Source organism: Jaculus jaculus, chromosome 8 (assembly GCF_020740685.1).
Source record: "Jaculus jaculus isolate mJacJac1 chromosome 8, mJacJac1.mat.Y.cur, whole genome shotgun sequence".
Classification (NCBI taxonomy): domain Eukaryota; kingdom Metazoa; phylum Chordata; class Mammalia; order Rodentia; family Dipodidae; genus Jaculus; species Jaculus jaculus.
This window is the reverse complement of record NC_059109.1, coordinates 91,423,562-91,450,904: the sequence shown is the minus strand read 5'-3', so window position 1 is coordinate 91,450,904 and position 27,343 is coordinate 91,423,562. Positions and strand designations below refer to the sequence as shown.

At 40.8% G+C, this 27,343-nt stretch overlaps 1 protein-coding gene across 1 annotated transcript in view; it reads right to left on the bottom strand.

Annotated features, from left to right (window-relative positions):
- Positions 1-27,343, bottom strand: part of LOC101596825 (SLX4 interacting protein) — a 211,312-nt gene continuing 183,969 nt past the window's right edge. The window contains 4 exon segments of the mRNA XM_045157544.1: positions 1-682; positions 684-1,097; positions 2,399-2,496; positions 21,405-21,493. Coding sequence (XP_045013479.1) covers positions 382-682; positions 684-1,097; positions 2,399-2,496; positions 21,405-21,493 — 902 coding nt within the window. The 3' untranslated portion in view covers positions 1-381.

Below are 27,343 nucleotides of genomic sequence, written 5' to 3'. Positions count from 1 at the left end.
CACTCATTTTAAGGAATAAGAGAACTAACTGCATTGCTAGAACTGAACCATAGCACATGCCACCATTTCTCCATGTTTTATCATGAAGTCTTCAGTCATGTGGGGAGGGGCCAAGTATGACTAGTTCTCCACACAGTCCTTACACACATGGCTTCTCTTCTATCTTCAGCAAATAGATGGCTCTTTGTCAATGAAACAATGTCTAAAGACAGTCACCAAGTATGAGTAGAAAAAAAAAGCATATAGTCTCCTTGAGGTTACTATGTAAAGGTTAATTCTCAAATATTTTTGATTTGAAATAATTAGCTAATTAATTCCTTTTAAGTTTTAGCAACTATACACACAGCTTTCTTGTCACACATTTGGCCATGACTTCCTCAGCTACAGCTTTGCAATCCTTTGCAATTTCTTTCTTTTCTTGGTCAGGCTACCCTGAATAGTAGCTAATCTTTCAGTGGTTGTGGCTGAGCTGGTTTGCTGTGCCTGCATTGGGTTATTTTTCATAATATGTCTGGAGGAGAGCTTTTCCAAAACATGCAGCTCTTCCTTAGACATGACTAGTGCCAAATCTTGTTTCAAATGTAACCCCGTATCTGACAAATGTGAAGTTGGCAAAGTATCCACAGCTGTGCTTTTCTCCACTCTTACTTGTCTGGGGACTGATCAATCACTTCCAAGAGAAACGCTTGAGGTGGTCGGAGTCTTCCACAGAGCTGCAGTTCCTGCCTTTCTGTTGTGTTTTGGCTGGTCATGGACTTTGCTTTGGACCTGTTAGTGCTGACTCACAGCTATAGACAGGGCTCCTGCTTAGCAGCCCTGTCTTTAACCGCACCCCAGGATGAGGTTTGTGCTGGCTTCTAGTGTCTTCTGGCTGGGTCTGATTAACATTTTCCAGCTTTTGAACAGGAAGCCCCGGGTGGCTCTGGGCTGTCTTTATGTAATCCAGTGCTTGACCTGTGGGTTCTGGTAGGAGGCTGGCTGAGGCATCCCTTCTCCCTGGTACCAGGGTAATCACTGAGTCACTGGACGTTCCCACAGGGTTCCTGCTGCTCTGTGATTTGCTCACTGCACTGCTTTTCGTTTCAGTTCTTTTCACACTAAAACAGACAACAAAGCTTTTATGCTGTGTGAAGCTGCAACGGAGTGATCCACCTCTCCCTGCCACATTCCTACCTGAGAAACCTCTTTATCAGCCCAGGAAATCTAGAAAAACCTCAAGTGTATATTTAAATACAGATTGGATTCAACAGTAACTTTCATACTTTTCATTATACTAAAATACATTTTAGTGTTTGGTCACTGGGTCATGAGGTATGAAGGAGGTCACATTTTAATTGAAGCAAATAGGTACTCACTTTAGATGTCAGAGGCAAATACTGGCTGTTTCTAGGAGCAGATAATTAGATTTATTCGAAGCTCAGGCTTGTGTTGTTCACACACACATGCACAAATACACACAATTTCTATCTGTGGGTAGAGGATACTCCTGGAAATTTTCTTAGGCCATTTCAGGTATTGTTCTGTCGGTGCCAGGCTTGCTCATGATCCACATGGGTCTAGGATTCAGTAAGCAGAATTTGATATGTCCTGCAAAAACTTCAGACTACCATAATGAGAGAAAGCATATCATGGCAGTATGTCTGCCATGTCTGTCTGCCATGTCTGTCTGTCTGTCTGTCTGTCTGTCTATCTATCTATCTATCTATCTATCTATCTATCTATCTATCTATCTATCTATCATCTATCTATCACCATCATCTATTTCCCTTTTCTACAGGACACAGAACATAAAAGATAAACTTTATTTTGACTGTAAAATAAACTGCAAGGGTCAGGACAGGAAAAATTTGACATCAAAGACTTTAACCTTGCCAAGAAGTTGATGGCAAGATATTTGTGAACAGCAAGAAATTTTCTTGAACCACCATTCTCAAAGGATTAAAGCTAGAATCTTTACCTTGACTAAGTATATCAAGTATAAGAAAAAAATATATATGTATTTCATGTTCTTCCTGTTGCTATCAGGGCACAAGGATTATCGTAATTACATTAAAGTGAGAACAGGCATCTTAGAAAAGAACTGTAGTTTTTCAGCCTGCCCATAGCCACCTCAAGAGCTGTAGGAAACATATCAGCAGCAGGTGCTTCATCTTCAGAGCTTATCACTAATTACTCCTTGCAACACACAGGTGAAGCCCAAGCCTACTCCCACTGTCCAGAAAAGCAAGAGAAGTAGGAAAGCGGGAAAGGCAAGCATGTAACTGGGGGGTGGAACCAGTGTTGAGCTGCTTATGACTGGCTTCCATGCACTCTTGTTTAACTCTAGACTTCTGGGATCTGTTCATCCATACAGGCAGTCAAACACAAAACTGAGAACAAGCAAACATGCTGGACCTACGTGTCTTTCAGAGTACTTCTGAGCTCTGTGCGGGGAGGAAATGGACTCTCCATGCCCTCAGCAAAGTAAGCAGACATTCCATGGAGACCGCTTTTTGTCTCCTCCGAAAGATAACAAGAGTTTAGCCAGAAATCTATTAGCTGAAGATGAGAGAAAGCAGTTATACTCTCAATGCTCATAAGAAAAGCTTTATCTTTATAAAGAACAAATAAAACTAATTGCTGTTATAGGATATTTTAACTGTTTCATCTGGGACTTTATGGTAAATTACAATTTCAAGTCAACACATTTCATACATTAGTATGTAGCACAAACATATGGGACAGTAATATAAAACATGTTGATTGTAAACCATCTGGGGACTCTTGGAGAATATTTGGTATTTCTGTGACCCAGACTTTGGTAAAAGCCCAGAATCACTGAACCAGGAGTCAGCATGTTTGAGAGAAGACTTGGTATTAGAATGATCAACACCCTGGTTATTCTAAGAATTCATGCATAAATTCTGTATTTAAAAATACAGAAATGTGTGGGCTGGAGAGATGGCTTAGCAGTTAAGTGCTTGCCAGTGAAGCCTAAGGACCCCGGTTCGAGGCTCGGTTCCCCAGGTCCCATGTTAGCCAGATGCACAAGGGGGCGCACGCATCTGGAGTTCGTTTGCAGTGGCTGGAAGCCCTGGCGTGCTCATTCTCTCTCTCTCTCTCTGTCTTTCTCTCTGTGTCTGTCACTCTCAAATAAATAAATAAATAAAAAATACAGAAATGTGGCCTTTGTAACCCTTAACACAGTATCAAGTTAAACCTTTTAATAGTGTCATCTTGAAAAGTTCAGTCTATCATAAACAAAAACAAATAATAAACTGTCTCCCTTTCTTATATAAGCCATTATAGTTCTATAGAATGCATAGGTTATCTGCCTTGTTTTATATACCCATTGGAATATACTGAGGAGGTAATTATAACATTTAAAAACTTTCCAACCTTTGCCCACACTGACTCATAAAAAGCTTATGGAACTTTTTCCTTTCGGAATAAGCTGATAACCCAGACAAGGTGTTAACTACTCTTGCTTTCTGGGACACTAAGCACTCTTTCCCATCAAATTCCAGTACAATGTCACTATTACAAAGAACATTTTGGTAGGTCATAAGTAGGATTTACATGACAATGAACAGTGACAGTCCCAGAGATTCTGGCAACCATCATTGTTAGGCTGGAGTATTCCCCCCCCCCCCCCGCCCGGGTGTGGCAGGCTGTAGCTAATCACTGCTCACACCACCAAGCTGTGAGGAGTCTTGAGCTCTTGAGCACTGCCTGTGGCTGTGAACCCAGGCCAGCTTCACTCAGTCATATCCGGTTGTAACCAGGTCCATGTAATGGTGACGGAAGAATATTTTGGGCTTTTCTGGATTCTATTACATTTTGATGCATCATTCTGTTTTGTGTTAATATACATTGTTTTGTGTGCATATATTTTGTGTGTACATATGCACTGTGTGTACATGTATGTGCATGTTCATATGTGTGTGGACATTCATGTGGAGGCCAGCATTATTGTCGGGTATCTTTCTCAATTATTATTCTTCTTTAAGACAGGGTCTGTGGCTGAATTTACTGAATTGGCTAGACTAGCCACTGAGTCCCAGGGATTCTGTCTACACCCCTCAGCACTGGGATTACAGGTGTACCACCAGGCATGGTTTCTGGGCATTGGAATTCAGGTCCTTATGCTTTGTTGTCAAGTACTTCACCCAATAAGCCATCTCCATAGCCCATTTTTATCCTTTAAATTAGTCAGCTAAAAAAGAGTAATAGTTTAACAGAGAGAAAAATGAGTGAGAGAAAGGGAAAGAGTGGGAGACAGGCTTGCTGAGATTGGAAGCGATAGAGATTTATATGTGAAACACTTCTAAACATGTCTTGTAAGTACAGTAGATTTTCCCCTTGCAGCCACACCCTGTAAGTGCTGTATTTTCTGAGCTGAACAATTAACATGAGGCGCATGAGTCAGGCTTTGAACAACTGTGTGGGAACCAGAAAGCCTTTTGCTATTAGGAATGATGTAAATTCCCCAAGGCTGGAAGAAGTCCACAATGGAAGGCAGACAGGGTCATAAATAACAACAATGGTTCTGCACACATTACACAAAGTACCATATACTGATAGTGACACCTTCAAATCTTGGATTCAAGCAAGCACTGCCTATTTTTTAAATTTAGTTTGCAGAGCACATGTATTTCCTCCTGGAACTTCAAAAACTTCAAGAAACTCAACAGTCTACTTTCATCCCACATTTCTCTGACAGCATTGGGGAAAATAACAGTGGAAGAAAAAGAACAACAGAAAAGATGATTGAAATGTCAAGTTCAAAAAATACAAATTCTGTGACAAAAGAAAGAAAAGAAGGAAGTAAAGAAAGGAAGAAAGAAAGAAAGAAAGAAAGAAAGAAAGAAAGAAAGAAAGAAAAGAAAAGAAAAGAAAAGAAAGAAGGAAGAAAGAAAGAAGAGAAAGGCAAGACAGGTCACTTGCTTCCAAATTAAAACCACATCTGGCAGTTTGCTAAAGGAGGCATATTTACATTTGTATGAAGGCTGGGTGGGCAGGAAAAGAAAGATTAGCCTGCTTCTACAGCCCTTGAACTGTCAGATCTCATTAGAAATCTCTTATTCACACATTTCCAGGGTCAGTTCTCTTTCCTTTGTCACTAAGTCACAGCTTCTGGTGTCTGGTGTAGTCCTGTTTATGCCCCACACCCCTAAGAGGCTACCACTTGAGAACAGGATTTCTCAGAGGGTTCTGTTCTGATTGTTACTGCTTTTCACATCTGGTATAAAAATGAAATCTCAGTTTACCCAGAGACAAAACTCCAAGGTACAACTATGTGGAATATGGGAAGGGAAGAATGCCTCCAAGGTTCACAAGGTTGTCACCACTACTCTTTATATTCTGTGTGAAGAGAGAGCTGATCTACTGCAAGGAATACAGACAAACCTCACATAGTCAAAGGCTATCTTTTGGCCCTCCAACTCTAGAATGGAAGTGAACAAACCACAGAGACCAAGAATGGCCCTCTACATAAGTGATTCTTTACAACCCTGGAGGCAAGCTCTTTGTATATTCTCAGGAATAAAATTCTGCAAATATTAGTCCTTGGCACACCTGTCCACCATTCCTATCTACCTGTCCAATCACTACCATGCCCCTCAGTTTAATTTTTGTGATATTTTAACGATATCAGATTTAAAGCTTTCTATCTGTAAATAGTATCAAACAAGGAGGACAAAGTCACTGGTCTGGAAGTATAACATGGGATATTCCTTGCCTCAAGAACCTGTGCAGTTGAGGGAGGCCCCATAGCAAAGCAATCAAGCCTTTTCTAGATATCTGGGGATGCTTTGGAGACCAGTCAATGCACCTCAAGTTTGAAGCCAGTCTAACCCTATGTCCAAAGGGAGAGCTGAGCTAGGTGAATGTGGGGGTACTGGGAAGCAATTTAAGTTCCTAGACAGAAAAAATGATGGGAGAGTCCCCACCAAAATGAGCTATGCAAGTATGACACCACATGTTCTTGTATACTTAACTTGGAATGGCTACGGTTGGCTGGGGATGGGAGTCCAAGCCCCTGAGAGACCCCACTCTGGGAGATCAGCCCAAAACATTGCGGCCAGGGAGACTGAGTCCTGGCTGGCTGCTTGGAATGCTTCGCTGGAGTCAGCTTGCTGGCTCACTTTGTTCATCCCCAATTCAAAAGATCTCCCAGCCCCTTGAGGCTGAGGTAGGAGGATTGCTGTGAATTCCAGGTCAGCCTGAGCTGAGACTACATATTGAATTTCAGGTCAGCCTGGGCTAGAGTGAAACCCTTTCTCAAAGAACAAAAAAACCCCCAAATTCCTGGTAACTACTAAACTTTCAGCAGGGCATGGTGGCGCACACCTTTAATCCCAGCACTCCGGAAGCAGAGGTAGGAGGATTGCTGTGAGTTCGAGTCTGCCCTGAAACTACATAGTGAATTCCAGGTTAGCCTGAGCTAGAGTGAGACCTGCCCTCAAAAAAAAAAAAGGTTTATCTTGCTGTCATAGAGGGGCTAACATGAAGGGAGGAAGACCACTGACAGATAATGAGCCCTGCAAGAAATGGTTGTTGGAAAGAAAAGGTTATATTAGAAATACAATTTGAAGAGAGACTGGGAACATGCTAATGAACTAGATATGGAGACATGGAGCAATTAAAGTCAAGTATAACTCCAGGTCCATGATTTGCATAAAGGATGCTGTACATTTGTCACTGCAGGAAATACTAGGAAGGGGAAGGCTTGGGAAAGTAAAACCAAAAAATCAGGTGTAAGTGCTGGTGTGGATTCAAGTATTGCCAATGTGATAGAATTTAGAGGAGAGCCTTTAAGAGGTGATTGAGCCATGTGGGGTTTGCCTTCATGAATGGAATCAGGTGCCCTTGGCAGAGGGAGTTTGCTCAGCTTGCCCTTCTGTTTTCTACCATGTAGGGACATGTTGCCCCCTACTCCAGATGTTAGAGCAATAAGGCACCATCCTGGAAGCAGAACTTAGAACCTCCCAGATGGTGAGCCTACTGGTGCCTTGTTCTTGGACTTGTCAGCTTTCACACAGTGAGAAAGAAACCACAAGCAAGGCTAGGAAAGCCTCTCCAGAGCCATTGTTGGGTCAGGATGGGCTCAGCAGGGAAACATGTCTGGATGAGGGGGGAAAAAAGTGTTGAGGAAATAAGGAAGACCCAGGAAAGGAGAGAGAGGGAACCCTGGGCAAGGAAAGAGAAAGACAAGATAGCATTATGTCCTCAGAGGCAAGTGAAGAATGTAGGTGACAAGTGCACGCAATGCTGCTGCTCATCTTTATGAGTGAAAACTGACAACTAGGGGAAGATGATGCTGACATGAGTTGTTGTGGATGAAGGGCTGGGACCCAAGCCTACCCAGGATAGGGCCAAGACGTAAGTTGAAACATAACAGAGATTAGAACTCTCCAACAGAAATATAATGGGAGCTGTTCAAGTAACCTGGAATTTTCTACAGCCTATTAAAAAAAAAATAAAAGGAAACTGGTGAAATTAACTTCCAATATATACTATTTAACAAGATATATAAAATGTTATTGTGACATGTAATCAACCTAAAATATTGAGATATTTTATATAGTAAGTCTATGAAAGCTGGTGTGTAGTTTACACTTAATGTCCATCATTTCTGATTCACCATACATTTCAAATGCTTAACAGGTGACCGGCCATCGGCAATAGCATGGGGTAGTACAGGTCTGTAAAGAATTTTTTCAGGAAAGGGGAGAAACCTTGAGATGTAGGCATGTACCAGGATCACTCTCAATATAGTGTGGTGAGGTGGGTTTTCTTCCTGTCACCGCAGCCCAGGACCTGATGCTGCTGACCAGGACCTGATTCCATATGCACAAGCAGCAAGAGATGGCAATGCCAAAGGCTACCTGACTAACAGGGCCTCGGAGTGAAAGTCTTGAAGCTTGAGCACCTACCTGGAAGCACGGCAACATCAATATTAGTTCAGGTGAGAATGGGAGGGGATCCTTGGGGCCAAATCTATCACTGATCATGCCAAGAGTTCAGGAGGTACACTAGTTAGTCAGTCCTGCCTCACTATGCCTTCATGTAGCCTCACCCCTGACAAATAGTCCTCTTGCTGGACCTCACAGCCACAGCAGAAAACCTGTGTTAGGGGCTATCTCACCAAGCTGTTGTTTATAAGATTTTAAGACAACATATGAAGACAAGGCAGGGGAAAAATCTTTTCCATGCTATGAGATCTTTTTCAAGGTAGTACTTAATGTAGCCATGTGGTATTCTTTTAAAAAAAAAAAAAATTTAGGGCTGGGTAGTTAAGGCACTTGCCTGCCAAGCCTAAGGTCCCTGGTTTGAGTCCCCAGGACCCACATAAACCAGATGTACAAGGTGGCACATGTGTTTGGTGTTCCTTTGCAGTGGCTGGAGGTCCTGGCATGCCCAATCTCTCTTTCTTTCTCTCTGTCCAATAAATAAATAAATAAAAATTTAAAAATATTTTATTTACAATGAGAGAAACTGTGTGTGTATGTTAGAGAATGGGCACCAGAACCTGTAGCCACTGTAAGTGGTGCACGCATTGCTTTGTTTATCTGGCTTTATGTGGGTACTAGGAATTGAACCCAGGTCCTTAGGCTCTGCAGGCAAGCACCTTGACCTCTGAGCCATCTCCCCAGGCCCCATGAGGTATTCTTAATTGTTATCTTTCCAGAGTTAAATCTTATTCTCATGGTTCTGCAGAGCAATTTCTTCTGACTGTGCTATATACATCCCAGGTAGAAATAATACAACCAGAATTAAAAAGTAGGCAATTCTCTAATAGAGTATTACAATACACACATATTATCTTAGGGTGCACTCCAGGTGTTACTACTGTCACTCACTCCTCATGATCACATGATCTTTCTGCTGCCATGATCCAAACAGAGTTGATCAAGTCGAGATGGTGTAGAGGGTGCAGCTGAGGGGGAAAGGAGTCCAAGGTCTCCCACTCACTGTTGCCTTGTCCCAGGCCAGTTTCTCAACACAGGATGATTGGAATCTCAGCTGTGCTTCATTGTTGCTTGTGAGTGCAGAGAAGTATATGAAGCACCCACTAGAAACTGGAAAGTGTTACACAATTTTTTAATAGTATTTCTTACACTATTGGAGAGAAAAAAAAAAACCTTGATGCCTTACCAATCATATAGCATCTGCAAAAAGAGATATTTTTCATTCCTAAAGAACTTTACAACTGCAAAAGTCACAATTCCCTGCCATCTCATCTGGGAATCACTGAACTTTGGGTGTGAAGGCACTGTCACTGACTGTTAACTATTTAGAAGACAAGGAGCAAGAAGTGCCTAAGGTCATGCCTCTCAAGGGGCAAAATGGGGTCTGGACGGTTGCCCTGGGCAGTCCAATCCTCTCACTGTCCAGTGACCACACATCACTTATTTTCAGAGTCAGGGATGGAGGTGCAGGATGGGGACAGGACTGAGTGGGAAGTCTTTGGCTCCAAGCTCTTCATGGTCACTCTCTGGCTGAGAAATTTAGAAAACTGACTTATTACCTCATCTTCTAAAGGGGGATGAAAATAATACCTCTATAGTGGTGACTCATTCATTTCCTAAGTGTTCATGTCTTCTACACTCATAAAATCTTCATGCTTTTCAAGAGACCTTATCTCCATAAGTAAATGCAGAACTGGCCTATGTCTCAATCCAGGACAACTGGAATAATGAATTCATTATAGTGAAGTGGTGCCCAGGCCATAGCTGTCTTGAACAGAGGTCTAATTTCTTTCTCCCTGTGAGGCAAAGTCCTAGAACAGTCAAGACCAGCCACCACATACAGGCTGAGGGTGAAGCCAACACAGGGAAAGGCAGAGCCAGGAGGGGAGAAAGACTGGGTTTGAATGAGGAATGCTGTGCCTCTGATCAAGCTCAACCTGAAGTCTGGACTTCTCAAGAACATGTGCCACAAATTAATCCTTTCCTTCCTCCTTTTTTTTTTTTTTTTTTTTTTTTAAACTGAGTGCTTCATTAGAAGTTGGCCTTCCTGTCCCTTGAAAATAAAAAGGTTCAAAACTGATACAATCTCTTCTCAGGTTTGTTGCCCTGGATAAGTTATTGTATGTGACAGCCTCCTATATCTTACAAACAATAAAAGCACAGTAGAAGCATAATATCATCTTATTTAGGCAACAGATAAGAGTCTAACAGTAGGATGGCCTACAGTTCTTTATGACCTAATTATAACAAGGAAAAAGAAGTCACTCTCATATTTATTGCAATGCCTAGTGGGTTTTGGAGCATCTGTGCTTGGAAATGTAACTTGTACAAAAGGCTGAGTCAGTTACAGAGAAGCAACTGAACCAAAGCATGGACAATCTCGGATGACAATGTAGTATGACCATGCAGAAGCATGTGTTTGAACCATGAACAAGTCTCCAAACTTCAATTCTATATTTTCTTAAATTATTTTGCAATAAGTTAGAGTAGTAAACAGGGGAAAAATAGGTGCAATAGACTCTTAAAGGACAGATGCATTTAAGTACATGCATATTGACTTAAAAAGAAACTGAAACAAAAGGGGGTCAAATGAAAGGGAGAGTGGCATGTGCTGAATTCCATGAGAATGAAGTCATTTCTCCGGACAATGGTGGTAGACATGTGACTTAGAGGTGCCACAGGCTAAGCACACGAGATAGGAACCAGCAGCTGGCATACGGAGCTGAGGTAGCCATGAGGAAGGAACGATCTTTCCCATTTCAACAGCTCTATGAGGCCCGTCATCTGTCCAGTTCCCATAGTGAGAGATGCCTTTTGCTTTCTCCCTCCAAGCACTTCACTTCCTTGCTTTCCATGAAAGGGTGGACCTCTGGGTAGAGGTCAAGTCAGGCTTGCTGATGATGCTATTATCCAGGTTATTTACAAACATTCTAGTTGTTTTTTTTTTTTTTTTTTTTACTTTAAGATATTTTCTTTTACGTTCTTGGTCCTGGGAATATAGCTCAATTGGTAGAGTGCCTTGCTACCATGAACAAAGCCATGGGCATGGTGGCACACACGTGTAATACCTCCCACTATTCAGGAGGTAGAAGCAGGAAGTTCAGAAGCTCAAGATCATTCTTGGCTACACAAGAGAGTTTGAAGACAGTCTAGGTGTGGTGGTTTGTGTTCTGAATGCTAGGTTCCCAGCTGATGGAGATTTGGGAATTAATGCCTCCTGGAAGGAGTGTATTGTTAGCAGCGGGCTTATGGGTATTAAAGCCAGTTTCCCTTGCCAGTGTTTGGCACACCCTCCTGTTGCTGTGGTCCACCTTCTGTTGGCCAGGGGGTGATGTCCACCCTCTGCTCATGTCATCGTTTCCCCCTGCCATCGTGGAGCTTCCCCTTGAGCCTGTAAGCCAAAATAAATCTCTTTTTTCCCAGAAGCTGCTCTTGGTTGGGTGATTTCTACCAGCAATGTGAACTGGACTGCAACACTAGGCTACATGACATTCTATGTCAAAAAATTACTTTTTTCTTTCACTTTGAATTTGAGACAAGGAAGATACTATACACAGTAAGTACCAATAAATAAGTGCAAAGAATGTTGCCCTAACAATGCAATCAGTGAAAAAAGATCAAGGAAGTTATCTGTAGAAGTATACACTTCACATAGCCTTCCCAGTTCACATTCACTTACCTTTAAGGAGCTAAAGGTAAATTCAAACCAGCCTTAAGCCTCACTGTTGAGCTTCTGGTGCCAGACAAGTATGACAAAACATGGACATTTTGGAGAATTTGTAGGTTTGGACCAGCAGGTAACAAGAGGCTCAAGACCATTCTGAGAATTGAATAAAAGCTATTTAAAGGCTGAAGGGATAGCTTAGCCATTAAGGCACTTGACTGCAAAGCCAAAGGACACAGGTTTGATTCCCTAGGGCCCATGTAAGCAGATGCACAAGGTAGCACATGCATCTGGAGTTCGTTTGCAGTGGCTGGAGGCCCTGGTGCGCCCATTTTCTCTCTCTCTCCCTTCCTCTTTCTCTCTTTCTCAAATAAATAAATAAAGAAAATAATTTTAAAAAATCGCTATTTAACTTTGACCAGAAAAACATAAATACACATTAAAATCATTGTTTAGGAAATTTATGGAGCATAGTTTAGTATTCCCTATTTATAAGTAAAAGGAAGCAGCTGTGAGAAACAGAAAGTTAATGGAAATTACCCAAGGAGAAGTTGTACATCTTTGGGGTCAGCTTGTTAAAAAGCACTTCTTTTGACAGAAAGGTCTGTGATGGCTGGAAAATATCTACACCTGAAACAAGGCAGGTAATTGCTCGCCTGGCATCTCTTGTGGCACAGGCAGAGCAGGTGGGCTTGCATGGGATGGGAGAGGACAGAGCCAGGCATGAGGCAGTCCAGGAACACAGGAGATAGGGCTGGCCAGACAGGGACCTGCAATAACCCTGGGTACTGGTGGGAAAGAGGAAAAAGGCCAGAGGGAAGACATCATAGATGACTGTCTTGTTTCAAATTTCTACCCAGAGTTGGCCCTCTGCCCAAGGATGTGGAAGGAAGATCTGCTATTTCCTTGAATACAGACAGGCCCCTCATTCCAAGACTCACATCTCCTGACAGGAATAGCTTTGCTGGACTGAACCTCATCCCCATCAAGACATTGTTTCCTTGGGAAAATAATTGGTGAATTCTAAATCATCTGTTCATTAATGAAGTTTCCAAACAGAGCCCACTCACACATTGAACCCCGTTTATGTTGTCACTGTGGGTGTTCTGTGGAGAATGCACTTGTAGAAAATCAGGCTGAGAAGTCTGCTGTCTCCCAGAGCCTACTGCCTTGGAGAAATGACTCGGTTTTTCTTCCAAAGCCTTATCTGCTCTGGCAGCTACTGGACATGTGAGGTGTTCAGCTGGGTGGTCTCTATAATTCCTCCTCCTCTGAACACTGGTTAACAGAGCTCCAACCCCTGACTGGGGACTAAATGGAGACTTACTGCTTTGTCTATTGGGTTTTCAGTCTTTATAGCCACAAAATGAAGCTGAGAAGCAAAGTGGAAACAAACAAAAATAAGGTGATGTGCTTACATGATCGAATATTGTTCTCATTTTAAACACCATGAAAAAGACAGAAAACAATCTGTTAACTGACATAATGGCATTTAAAATAACCCTTCTCTAGGTAAGAAGGAAAATGATGCTGACAATAATTAATTCACTAGTGCTTTAAAGTGTTCAAGCCATTTTATTATTTATTTCACTTGATTGTTAGGACACTTGCACGGGCTTCCATGTAGACACCAATTTACCTCTGTTTAACAGGAACTAAAGTCAAATGATGTATCTGAGTGCCTCCAGTGAGTGAGAGGAGAGGCAGTGGCCAAAGCCAGGTCTTTCCATTTTAACTAATATCTTAAAAAAAAAAAACAAAGAAAGAAAACTATTTGCATGGGGAAGGGGGAAGAGAGAGAGGGAGGAGGAGAGAGAGATAGAATGGGAGAGAATTTGTGGGTGCACCAGGGCCACTAGTCACTGCAAACAAACTCCAGATGCACGCACTGCTTTACATGGGTACTGGAGAATCTAACTAGGGTCCTTAGGGCATTGCAGGCAGGTGCCTTAACTGCTGAACCATCTCTCCAGCCCTCTAACACTTTTTTCTGTTGTTCCATTCCACAAGATATTTTCCCTAATAAAATCCATGACATAACTAGGCACCAAGGAGAGATTAAAGGTCTCTAGACATAGAAAGGAACATTATGAGAAATAACCAGAGGATTAAAGGCCCAGATATTCTTTTCAAACTGACTTTAGCTAATTATTTATCCCATAGTCTTATAATTCATCCAAGGACAAGTTCCCTTGGGGGAATGGAACATGATATGTCTCAATATCTCAATTCACATTACTATTGTTGAAACATCTGACAGAACTAAAGGTTGATGAGGAGTACCAGGGAATGTTCTCTTTTGGAAATGACATGGCCAATGAACTAATCAACTCACCGCAGCTGTGGTTACTTGCTTAAGACTGGATCTATCAACTTTCTGTCATAGATGGTGGAGGGACTTGTGAGAACCCCCCTCCCTGAGGAGCTACTGGCAGTTAATGGCTTCTAGTGGAATGGGAGTTAGTGGGTAGCCACTGGTAAGTGGCCCATGATCCAGTAAATAATTGCCCACCATAGTGATGTCAGCAACCATTATTAAACTCAGTGGGTCACCAAATAAGACACCAAATTAGAAGTGGGACTATCTGGGAAGAGGAAGCTTAGTGGGAGCAGGAAGGGGCTAAGAAAAGGTAGTGGGAGGTGAATGTAATAAAAACACATTAAATACATGTACTAAACTCTCATAAAATATATATAAAATAAACTTTAAAAGATTTGAGAAAATCTTATTACTTGGAAAGGAGAAAAACAGTAGGTTACTATACCAAATACGTAAGGATAGTTAATCTTTTGTCTTTTTTTCTTATCTTCTGTGACAATTTAAAGAAATCAAACAAAAAGGAGTATTTTCATTGCTACCACAGCATTTTCATCAGCAGTTGGTAGGCTTCTTAAAGGCAGAAGGTGGTGCTGCTGCTACCGACCCCATCCTGTCTAAGGAAGTGGTCTATCCATAGGTCCAGGTGATTCCACTGCTCTAATTTGTTCCTTGACTGTCTACTACCCACCTTCTGACACTGAGCCTTGCCCTGGAAAAGGAGCAGGTGGCCAGCATGATGAGAGTTCTTCACATTCCACAACAATGCAACTTGGGAGAAGTGTTTGATTAGGTATGCTTTTCTGTTTGGTTAGGATTACCTCAGTAATTCTCCGAATGAGACCATGACACAGTGAAGACCTGGTCCTGTGCGGCTGGGTGTCTTGGCGCAGCCTTGGCAGCTAGTTCCACAGGTTGGCCACAACTCAGATGCAGCATAAGGCAGAGATTGGCAATGTCTCAGTGGCATCAGTGATGTCTTCCTTCTAAAGCAAAAGCAGAGCCTGGTTCCTAGAGATACCACATTGTCATGAGTGCCCTGACAGTGAAGCCTGGTAGTTCTGACAGATAGACCATGTCTGTCCCTTTAAAATATTTTTATTTATTTATTTGACACAGAGAGGGAGATAGTGACAGGGTGAGTATGGTCACACCAGGTCCTGCTGCCACTGCAAAAGATCTCCACTTTTGTGCATCTGGCTCCACATGGGTACTGGGGAATCAAACCTAGACCATCTGGCTTTGCAAGCAAGCACCTTCCACTGCTAAGCCATCGCTGCAACCCTGTTCCTTTAATCTAAAGGCCATGATCAGCATGATCTGACCAACACACAGAATGAAAAGAACCCCATATCTCAAACTAATAAATTCCATACAATACTTGTTGAATACTAAATATAATATCAAGATTCTCAAGGAAGAGAGCATTATGAATCTGAGGAGAGAGACTCCTATCATAGAGTGATGACTGTGATTGAAAAGTAAGTGACAAACTAACCAAGAGTTACTCTCCCTACTAGGGAAGGCCATTTCATATAGCAAGGAGCTTGTGAAAACATAAACACAGTAACAAGCCAGGTGTGGTGTTACATGCCTTTAATCTTGGCCCTCTGGAGGGAGAGGTAGGAGGATTACTGTGAGTTCAAGGCCTGAGACTATATAGTTAATTCCAGGTCAATCTGGGCTAGAGTAAGCCCCTACCATGAATCCCCCAACCCCTCCCAAAAAAAACAGCAATAGAAGAGACAAACTTATTCACAAATAAATAAGGTCCTAGTTAAAATAAATTATGCTGACCTCACTTATTAGGTATATCAAGTATAGAGAGATATAAATTTGGTCACTAACAAAGGCTCTTTGGGACTGAGAATTATGGGTAATTTTAAAAAGTTAATTTATTTTTTATTAACAACTTCCATGATTGCAAGCAATATCCCATGGTAATGCCCTCCCTCCCCCCACCTTCCCCTTTTAAACTCCATTCTCCATCATTTCCATTATGGGTAATTTTAATTTTCTCTGTGGATACTTGGATTTTAAAAAAATATTTATTTACTTAGAAAGAAACAGAGAGAGAAAGAGAGAGACAGAGAGAGAGAGAGAGAGGGAGAGAGAGAGAGAGAGAGGCAGGTATATATATAGAGAATGGGCATGCCAGGACCTCTAGCCACTGCAAACAAACTCCAGACACATGCACCACCTGTGCATCTGACTTTACGTGGGCACTGTGGAATAGAACCTGGGTTCTTTGGCCTTGTTGGCAAGCACCTTAACTGCTAAGTTATCTCTCCAGGCCCTATATTTAGATTTAATCTATGTTTGTTTTTTTTTTTTTTTTTGTACAATGAATATGTAGGATTTTGATAATCACATACCAAGTAAGAACTAAGTTCAGAACACTGGAAACATGAACTACATAAATAGCCTTTCCGTGAATCTCTTAGAAGACTCCATGTAATTCACCACTGGCATTGTTTAGGAAATATGATCAAAAAGAAAAGAATGGATTTTGAAAATTTATTATTTATTTATTTATTTATTCTTGTTTTTTGAGGTAGGGTCTCACTGTAGTCCAGGCTGAACCTGGAATTCACTATGTAGTCTCAGGGTGGCCTTGAACTCAACAGGATCCTCCTACCTCTGCCTCCCGAGTAAGGCCACCATGCCTGGCTTATTTATTTATTTGAGAAAGAGACACAGAAATGGGCAGGTAGAGGGAGAGAATGGATGTGCCAGGTTCTCTAGCCACTGCAAATGAACTCCAGATGTGTGCAACCCTTGTGCATCTGGCTAATGTGGGTCATGGGGAATCGAACCTGGGTCCTTTGACTTTGCAGGCAAGCGCCTTAGCCACTAAGCCATCTCTCTAGCCCAAAATTTATTTATTTGAGAGAGATAGAAAGAGAGAGAGAGAGAGAGAGAGAGAGAGAGAGAACGTGCCAAGGCCTTCAGCCACTGCAAACAAACTCCAGATGCATGTGCCACCTTGTACATCTGGCTTACATAGGTTCTGGGGAATTAAACCTGGGTCCTTAGGCTTTGCAGGCAAGCGCCTTAACTGCTGAGTCATCTCTCCAGCCCTAAGAATGGATGTTTAAGGTGTATGATATATCACAGAAACATGGGAAAGCCAACCATTGCTTATTTAAAAATTATAGCACAAACATTACAGCACAATAAAATCAGAGTTCTTTTCTCAAAAGATCTGAAATAGCTATAAAAAATTTAAAAGTCCTTCATCAAGTATAGAAATTAGTGTACCGTCAAATTGTTAGTTTATTTATCTTGCTCTAAAAGCACAAGGTCTAAAATGTTTTCTTGAAACTTCTGTTTATTTTTCTTAGAATAAAATATGATCCAACTCTACAAGTTTTTATTGCATTAAAAAATCTAACAGTAAAGCTTTCTTTTGTAAAATTTATTTTTTAGTTCTTATTTAGCACATTTTCATGTTTTTTTTCAATAGTTATTCCATGTGAGAAAGGATTTTTGAGATAATGTGATATCATCCTCTTGATAGGGAGGAGGGCTAGACCCATAGAGGTTGGATTTCACACAGCTGAAGAATACAATAGCTATGCTAAAAATAGCCCAGCATTTCAGTCTTATATTCACAAAGTAGAAAATTTTTTTAACGTAATAAAGTAGTGTGGCTTAAGAGAAGCATTCAATTTAGTGCTTAAATATTGTGTCTTATCACCCTGTAGTGGCTGGGAGATGTCTGTAATCCTGATACTCTTTCCACAACTCGGATGAAAAATAAGACAGAGAATCCAAATGTCTTAATGTATATATCATGTTTATTACATGTTTCCAAAAAGATCAGACTTCAGTGCTGTGGGTTCAAAAGTAAGAATGGAAATGCTTTTAGGAAAAATGGAGGCCTTATTGAAATACATTTTTGGGTCACCAGGATGCTCTATACAGTTGCCTTGATCTCCTAGATTGCAAGCTCCCTTAGGGCAGCAGTATTTTTACTTTACGTTGTTTCCCCAAAGTCTAGTAGAGATACTGACATGAAGCCAGCACTTAGCACCTTATGTTTCATGTGATGGTCCAAGCAGATGGGAACGGGTGCTCTCTGGAGACTACAAGCAATAGCTTCTAACCAGGACACAATGAGACAGTAGCTTTCTTATGACCCTGAAATGTCCTAGATATAGGCAGAGTTCTGTGATCATTTACATAACTTTAATAAAGAAATCATCGAAACTAACAAATACTTTTAAATTTCCCAAAAGTTCTAAGGTTTTACATATGAAAAAGGAAAGTTTCTATACAAGAGACTAGAGTTTGTTTTAAAAAAAGAAAGGAAATGTCAAAATAGAGTATAAATGAATCCAATAAAAATTGACTTGACATTCTTCATATTTCTAAGGACAAACATGAGAGAAATAATGAAAGGTAAAAATTCTCAAATAGACTCTTTAAAAGCTCCATATCTAGTAATAGGTCAAAAACTGAGGCTACAAGAGTTCTGAGATTTCTTATGAGAAACTCTAGCAAGAAAAATACAGTGACTCATTTCATAATAATGCCCTTTCTTCCCAAAGTACACATCACCGTTCCCACATCCCTAGCTCATGCAGGGCTGTTGCAACACTGAAGATCTCCCTGGGCCACTGTCCCTATGTGGACAGAGAAAGCTGACAGCAGAAGAATAGACCTCCCTAGAGTAGTGAGAAGAGGGGACAGCATGACAACATGCTCTGGGCCATGTAAAGGAAGGGATTTCTTTTCTCTTTGTGTTGCCTGACCTGAACTCTGCTTCTTTTGTGCAGCCATCTTTAAGAACTGAGGAGCTAAGTACAGCTGGCTTCCTAGTCTGCAGGCTGGGAGGATGGCTGGGCACAGCAGTTGTGAATGGATGATGCTGGACGTCCTAACAAACTGTCACTCACACTTAGATGATACAAAGGGGCAGGGAGTTACAGGAAGAGCTTCCTCTGGGCTACAGCATCAGGGAGTCACTCAGGTTGCTGCTCAGGTACCAGCTCACTTCCCAGTCACTTCTGTGGGTGTAAAAGAGCAAGTTATATAAACAACTATAAGAAATAACTGCAGTTAACTGACAATATAGTTGCTCAGGAAGCTGAGTTCCCAGACCTTGCCCAGTCAGAAAATCCTTGAGAATCATTATCAAGAGAGAATGAGATGGATCCTGCCCTTTGGCGATTATCAATGTGAAATGATAAAATAATTCAGGGCTTGAAGGAAGGTCAAGGAATCCTAGGGGTGTTGTACATCACTAGCTTTGGGAATTTAAAGCAGAAGGCAGTTGTTTATTGATTCTTAATAGCTAAGACAGGGGAACTCTGAAGAGGTCAGGTATCAATGAGGATTAAGCTCCAAGCCACTTCTGGTAGAGGGACAGGATGGGCATTTTGCAGGAGAGGGCTGTCACTTGACCTGGATAGATTACATCTTCTCATGACAGTAAGTGTGAGGATGTGGTGGACTGAAGCAGGGGAAATACTTAGGTGATCAGTTAGGCAGGAAGTGAACAGAGATTGCTCTTGGTTGGTAGAGTTGTTTACTATTGTTAAGTGTTTCCCTGTTTGTCTGTTTTGCTGGAAAAGTGTGTATGTGAAGGGAAAATGAGGCATGGGTAATAAGAGAAACCATGGAAAGACCAAGAATAACCCAATATAGCCACACAAAACATTGAAAGAACTTCATAATGTAAATGGCATATTTCATATAAGATAACATAAGAAATCAGAACATTCCAAAGATAAGGAAACTGAACTCCTTTATGTAAAACACTCAGATTGGTCAACATTTAGGAAGTCCTGCAGATTATAGGCTTTACAGCAGATACAGAAAACTTACATCTGTATAAATACCAGGGCCCCTAAGGGAGATAACATTTCATTTGTATTGAGATGTTTTAATTCCTCCTTAATAATTTAAGATACTAAGCATTAACATTATATATCAGATAGAAGATCTAATTTCTCCTGTATCCCATATGAAAGCAATAACATTCTGGTACAGTTAATGGCTGTTTTCTTAAACTGCAGATCAATTTCTTTTTTGCTCTGAAAAATCAGTTAAGCTATATTATATTAAAATTATATGCCAACAGCATTATTACTTTAGTAATAACTAATTTACTAAGATAATTCAACATCCTGGAATTATTTCAAATGACAAATTTTTAATGCTTTTTGCCAAATTTGTTTAATTTATTTTACTTTATACACACACACACACACACACACACACACACATATGGAGAGTGTGTTTTGATGGATGAAGAGGAAATAAAAGGGTCATAATGGCTTTTCTAAAGGGATGTTCTGCTCAAAACACAGGAATCTAAATATAAATATGAGTTTTCTGCTATTTAATTTTTCTGGGTCTTTCTTCTCTTGTAGAGCCTCTGAAACACTCTTTGTATATATTTATTTAAGATGAGATAAGAAGCTGATTTTAAGCTATGTGGGCCAAATTTCAAATGGGTTAAAAAATAATAAACAACAGAGCTAATCTAATACCCCATAAATTATTTTAGAAGCATGATAATCATGTCATACTTCATGGCTGGGTTAATGTCTGCTATATGTAATGTATTTTTTTCTGTTTGTTGAAGGTTCATGTTGTATGCCTGAAGTATTAAAGAAAGATAAGTTACATAGACTGAACTGTGATTGCAGCAAGATACACATATACACACAACCAAGACTATGTTAAGTGCACATGCTAAATTTAAAAGACGCAGCTGTAAGCTAAAGTATTCTGACGTAGGTTTACTCTATTTATCTGTCTGAGTGGAGAACTCCTGTGCAGCAATTATAGGCACTGATGGTGCTCAAGGCTTAGCATGAGAAAGGACAGAAAGAATGAACTCTATCAGCTAAGAAATAATACACTGGGGAGAAGTACTGGTTCTCATGAAAATGTCCGTGATTCACCATGGAAGAAAATTCAGAAGCCAATGACCCCAATGAAAACTTCCAGTGGAAACATGTGGATTTTGTTTCATTTCATTAAAAAAAAAAAATTGTGATGTGTTACCTTATCGTTTCAAACTGACAGTACAAAGATACTCCTTATCAAATTAAATATTTCAGGGTCCTTCAAGAAAAAGAAAACAGACCTAACACATAAGTGAATCTGAATCAATGTTATCATGCAAGTAGGTGAGACAATTTTGATCTCTGGAAGTACACAGCACAGCTGAATGACAATAGAAAATAACCCTTTGTCACTAGGACTTTTTATTTGTTTGTTAGGTTGGATTTTCAAGGTTGTGTCACTCTAGCCCAGGTTGACCTGTAATTTACTATGTTTTCTCAGGATGGCCTTGAACTCACAGCAATCCTCTTACCTCTGCCTCCCCAGTGCTGGGATTAAAGGTGTGCGCTACGATGCCCGGCTCATAGGATTTTATTTTTAAAATGGTAACTCAGTATATTTAAGCAAGTTTATTTGCTTATAGATTTTTTTTTTTTTTTTGGATACATACCGATTTTTCACTCTGACCTGCCAAAGTATCATGATTGAAAGCAAGTTGACTAACACAGACCACAAATCTGTCAGGAAATACACGGAGTTCTGTACAAAATCAAGAAAAGAAAGTTATTAAAGGTATCCAAAAATTATGGCAACAATTGATTATCCCACTAATTTTATATTTGGGCAGTATGCACATACATATGATGGGTATCTCTTCACCCTTTGCAGAGTTTCCATCAGTAGGGCCTGGGGGAGAGCAGAGGAGGCTGCAAATTGTTCCACTTGTGGCCCTGAACTATTAAAGCCCATTGACCCCTCTGTGTCAGTTTGCTGCTTTGTGTCAAAATGCCGATCTGAAAAGTGTTTTCTAATAATATGTGGACATGTGTAGAAAGAAGAATATAAAACAAAATCTGTAACTGTGACCCATTAAGATTTCTCCTCATTTACTTATGGCCCTGGTCAGCTGGTCTTATGGAGGGCCCCTAAACTAATGGGAAAGCTTCCAGCTGAATCTGGCTATAAAGGCAACAGCTTTTCTTAGGGAATTAGCAATTAATATGCTAAGGAATGCTTAAATAGACAATAGTAGAGATGATACCACAATACCAGTCAGAGTTACCAGTTACTACATATTTTCACAGCAAATCTACTGACTTCTGAGTGGGGAAGGATGAATTACTCATCCCCCAGTCAAGCAAAACAGTAATGTCATCCACATCAGCCCTTCTCTTATTTGTCTGTCTGTCTGTCCAAACATTACCAGCCTCAATTCAGCCATGGGGCAATGTCTGGAGTGATGTGTGGTAGATGCTAACAGTGCCTGCTTTCATTGGGAGGAATTTTCTCTTTTCCTTATCTTTTGAAACATTACTTATTTATTATTATTCCTGGTTATTTGTGTGCATGTATGCATGGTATAATGTGTGAGGAGGTTAGAGGACAACATTCAAGTTAGGTTGTCTTCACTAGTCTGCCTCATGTGAGGCAAGAATGCTTTTAACCTTCTCTACTGCTGTTTATTTATTTATTTATTTTTCCTCCGTCTTCTTTTTGCATCCAGAACTTCAGGACAATTCTTCTGCCTCTGCCTCATATCTTGCAGTGACATTTCTGAGATTCTAGAAGCTTACTATGGCTTCCAGTTTTTTATATGAATTCTGAGGATCTAACTTGGGAACTTGGATAGTCAGACTTGATCCATAAGCACTTAATCTACTGAGCCACCTGTCCAGCCTTCTCCTCTCTTAATACTTGCTGTGTTGCTAGAATATTTCTATGCCAGGCTGGAGAGATGACTCAGCGATTAAGGCACTTTGCCTGCAAAGAAAGCCTAACCACCTGGAATTGATTCCCAACTACTGACATAAAGCCAGACACACAAAGTGGCACATGCATCTGGAGCCTGTATGCAGTGGCTAGAGGCCCTGGCATGTGTTGGTCCTCTCTTTCTCTTTCTCTCTCTTTCTCTCTCTACCCCTGCCCTTGCAAATAAATAAATAAATACAAAATATTAAAAAAGTTTAAAACAGAACTCTCCCTCTCAAATGTTATCAGATTTTTAAGAGACAGATGTGATGATCTAGGTAAGTGAATCCTATTACATACATGGGAGGTGAAGTACTGTGTGAGGTAGAAACATGTTCATATTCTGTTTTCTTCTATTTATATGGGAGGTAAAGTACTGTGTGAGGTAGAAACATGTTCATATTCTGTGTTCTCCAACATACAAGTACTATGTGAGGTAGTAAAGTGTTCATATTCTGTGTTCTTCTACACACTCGGGAGGAGAAGCGCTGTGTGAGGTCGTAACATGTTCATATTCTGTGTTCTTCTACACACTCGGGAGGAGAAGTGCTGTGTGAGGTAGTAACGTGTTCATATTCTGTGTTCTTCTACACACACGGGAGGAGAAGTGCTGTGTGAGGTAGTAACGTGTTCATATTCTGTGTTCTTCTACACACACGGGAGGAGAAGTGCTGTGTGAGGTAGTAACGTGTTCATATTCTGTGTTCTTCTACACACACGGGAGGAGAAGTGCTGTGTGAGGTCGTAACGTGTTCATATTCTGTGTTCTTCTACACACACGGGAGAAGTGCTGTGTGAGGTCGTAACGTGTTCATATTCTGTGTTCTTCTACACATGGGAGGAGAAGTGCTGTGTGAGGTCATAACGTGTTCATATTCTGTGTTCTTCTACACAGATGGGAGGCGAATTACTGTGTGAGGCAGTAACGTGTTCATATTCTGAGTTCTTCTGTGTATATGTGAGGCGAAGTACTGTGTGGGGTAGTAATGTGTTCATATTCTGTGTTCACCTTACATACATGGGAGGTGAGGTACTGTCTGTGGTAGTAACGTGTTCCTATTTTGTGAACTTGGAAGCTATGCACAAAGGTGTTATGAATGTAGACATGATATGAAGACGGCACCTATTACTATTTGGCTGTATCAAATTATACCAAGAAACCCCAAAGAACTGATGTCCCAGTACTGGTTCTCTCCTGACCCCCCGGACCACTGCAGTCTCCCTGATAGTTTCTCTTCCTGTTCTCCTCTATCTGCCTCAGCACAGCAGCTTACCCAGTTCTAAACACGAGCTTCACTCTAAGCTCCTTTGTACCCAGCAAGGATAAGCAAGCACTGAAAACCTTCCCAGAACTGGGACTTAACCTGCTGCTCTGGTTTTATTTCCAATCTGTCCTCCTCCTGTAGAAGCCTTCTTTGTAGGTGGGGGCTTGGGTGTGTTTAAACTTTTACTGTACATGGATATTACATCTGCCTTGGTTATTCAAATGGCCTTTAAAAAGCCAAAAGGACATAATCATCAAAGCAGTAATACTTTTCCATTAATTCTTAAAATTAATTATTTGGATTAAATGGTAAGTAGCCAGTTTTCTACTTGGTAGAAGGAAAGGTTGAACCAGGAATTCATGACAAGTCTTTTTTCCCTCTTCTAAGACAGTAGGGAATCAAAATACAATATGCTCTTTGGTGGGTCAGAATTCAAACTTATCAGTCCCATCAAATAATCCCTCTATTTTGTATTGATATTTTTTCTCTGAAAAATACAAATTTTCTCATATCATTCCAATTTTAGCTTATGTACTGCCAAAGCAAGCACAAAAAGATTTTAAACATTTTTGGTATAAGGTATTAACAGAAAGCTGCTTCTTAGGTCATAATTGAGTTGTACTATTTTAATATTTATAGAAAGCTTGCTCATGGTTTATGTTATAATGGAGTTGCATTATTTTAGTGATAAGCAAAGATTTAAGCAATGTCTGTTCCTCTAGAAAGTGTAGTGAGATTGTACTATGACAGGTGCATGGCTGGCTGACTTTAAATGAGGTGAATGAGGTGGAAAGCCCATCAACAGCCTAACACAAGGATATTCTGCTAGGCATTGTTTGTTTGCTTGCTTACTTGTGTGTGTTTGTGTGTGTGTGTATGAAATATTTTGTTTAGACTTCCAGGTAAGATCGTAGCATAGTAGCCATGCCAAAGCAGCCTAGGGAGAAAAAAAAAAAAAAAAAAAACAAAACAGCAAAATATATTCTTCTACTGAAAAGTGAAGGTGTATAAGGAATTGTCAAACACAGCACAGAAGCAGGAGAGACCTAGAATTCTAGCAAACAGGAAACCAGCCAAAAGTGGCTCTCACTGTGGCGCTGATCTGTGTGCAGCCCAGCCCAGTGCCGTACAGAGCCACAGGAACAGAAGCCAGGTGAAGGGATTTTCTACTCACATCAACCTTGTGGCAAAGTCAAGAAAAAAAAAAGTCAAGAAACCTGAAGTGGAAGACAACAGGAACTAACGGAGCAGCTGCTGAAGGAGATCACAAACAGGGCAGGTGAGCAGCTCAGGCGCAACTCCAGACATCCTCCCTTCCCCCATCTAGTAGTGTCATGAAACACCAGAGAACTTACCTACCCCACCCACAAAGCATCCAGCACAACTATCAGAACAACAGATCCAGCAACTCAAACAATCTAACCAAATCCAGAGTGCAATAGAGAGGGATCAAGGTGGGCATTCAGCACAGGTGAGATTGGAAGCCATCCTAAAAAGTAACAGGGCCTACTTACACAAAGCCAGGGACATAGGCCTTCACTGACAGTACTAATCTCACCTTTCATGTCATGGCAGGTTATGTCTTAAATTTGATTGATGTGTTCTTAGTTGAGTTTACCATTCTCAAATAAGCTATATTTTGGTGTTGTCTATTATTGCCTTTGCCATTTCCTGATTAATAGGGCCTTGGTCTTTTTCTTTTTTTTTTTTTAAATATATTTTTAAAATTATTTATTTATTTATTTGAGAGCGACAGACACAGAGAGAAAGACAGATAGAGGGAGAGAGAGAGAATGGGCGCGCCAGGGCTTCCAGCCTCTGCAAACGAACTCCAGACGCATGCGCCCCTTGTGCATCTGGCTAACGTGGGACCTGGGGAACCGAGCCTCGAACTGGGGTCCTTAGGCTTCACAGGCAAGTGCTTAACTGCTAAGCCATCTCTCCAGCCCGGTCTTGTTCTTTTGTCATTATTGGGGGCAGGGTCTCACTTGACCCCAGGCTGACCTGGAATCTATTTCAGACCAGAAATCTCTTCCTCTACATGCTTGGGTTACAAAGTCACTGAGAAATCTTGCTGAGCTCAGTTGGAAACCTCCTCTCTATAGACCAGTTGACAGAAAGCTGGAAAAAGATACATTTTTGGAGCTCAGTGGGAGAGAGAGAAGTCATCAGTAGAGATAAACAACAGTGGATACTACAAGGCTTAAGATGGCCAGCTAGGCCAAATGAGCCAATGGGTACAATAGTGACATGTCTGTTGTGAGGGAAACGAAATGCTCTCTAATTGCACTGGAGGACTTCTCCATGGGAAGGAATACATGCCTGGTACTGAAAACCGACAACAGGGGTAGTCATGAGTCCTAGGGGTATAAAGCCTGCTAGTGTCTAGCTAAATACATATACTATGCTCACCAAACTGCCCAGTAAGCACTTCTCTTAATGTTTAGACCCATATTATTAATGCTATTCTCATTTTTGGTTAGAGAAGCTTCTCTTATCAGATGGCAGTGATCTCTAGGATGACTCAAAAGGCACAATAGTGCTAAGAAGAGACAGAGGAGTCCAAAGCCTGTCAGGGTCCTTTGTGGAAGAGGTAGTAGAAAGAATGTAAGAGCCAAAGGAAGGGTAAGACTGCTTACAATATACTCTTCCAGACACAAAATAGCCTGTATATTCATGACCTCAGTGTCTGGCACTACCTACACAACACCCTCAGAACAGGAGGAAAAGATGACATCACAGTAAACAAGAGTAATTGAGATGGGGATTTGATGCAGAGTAGAGTTAAGGGGAAAATGTGTATGGGGTGGGATTATGGTTTATTGTCTAAAATTATGGAAGTTGTCAATAAAAAATTTCAAAAAAAACCCCTAACACAGGGCTGGAGAGATGGCTCAATGGTTAAAGGTGTTTGCTTACAAAGCCTGGTTTTAATTCACCAGTAGTCACATAAAGCCAGACACACAGAATTGTGCATGTGTCTAGAGTTTGTTTGCAGGGGCAGGTGGCCCTGGTGTGCCTATGCTCTCATATTCTCTTTCTCTTAAATAAATATGAAACAAATATAAACAAATACTTTTTAAAAAAGGCAATTGTACCTGAGCTAGCAACACTCAGTTAAGAAAGCACAGATAATCAAGGAGATTCTGTAAGCAAATCTGCATGCAATTAATTTTTAAAGTTGTTGTTTTATAACCTATACATACATTGTCTAAGAGAGGTAAGCTAAATGTTCTTTCTAATGATCAGCTCTACTCAGAGAATAGCCATTAGCTTCTGATGTTATTTTTGATGGCTGGATATGACATCATTTTCTCAGGAGATACCATGACCTAGGGGTGTGAGGGGGGGAAATTGGCTTCTTACATACCTTAAG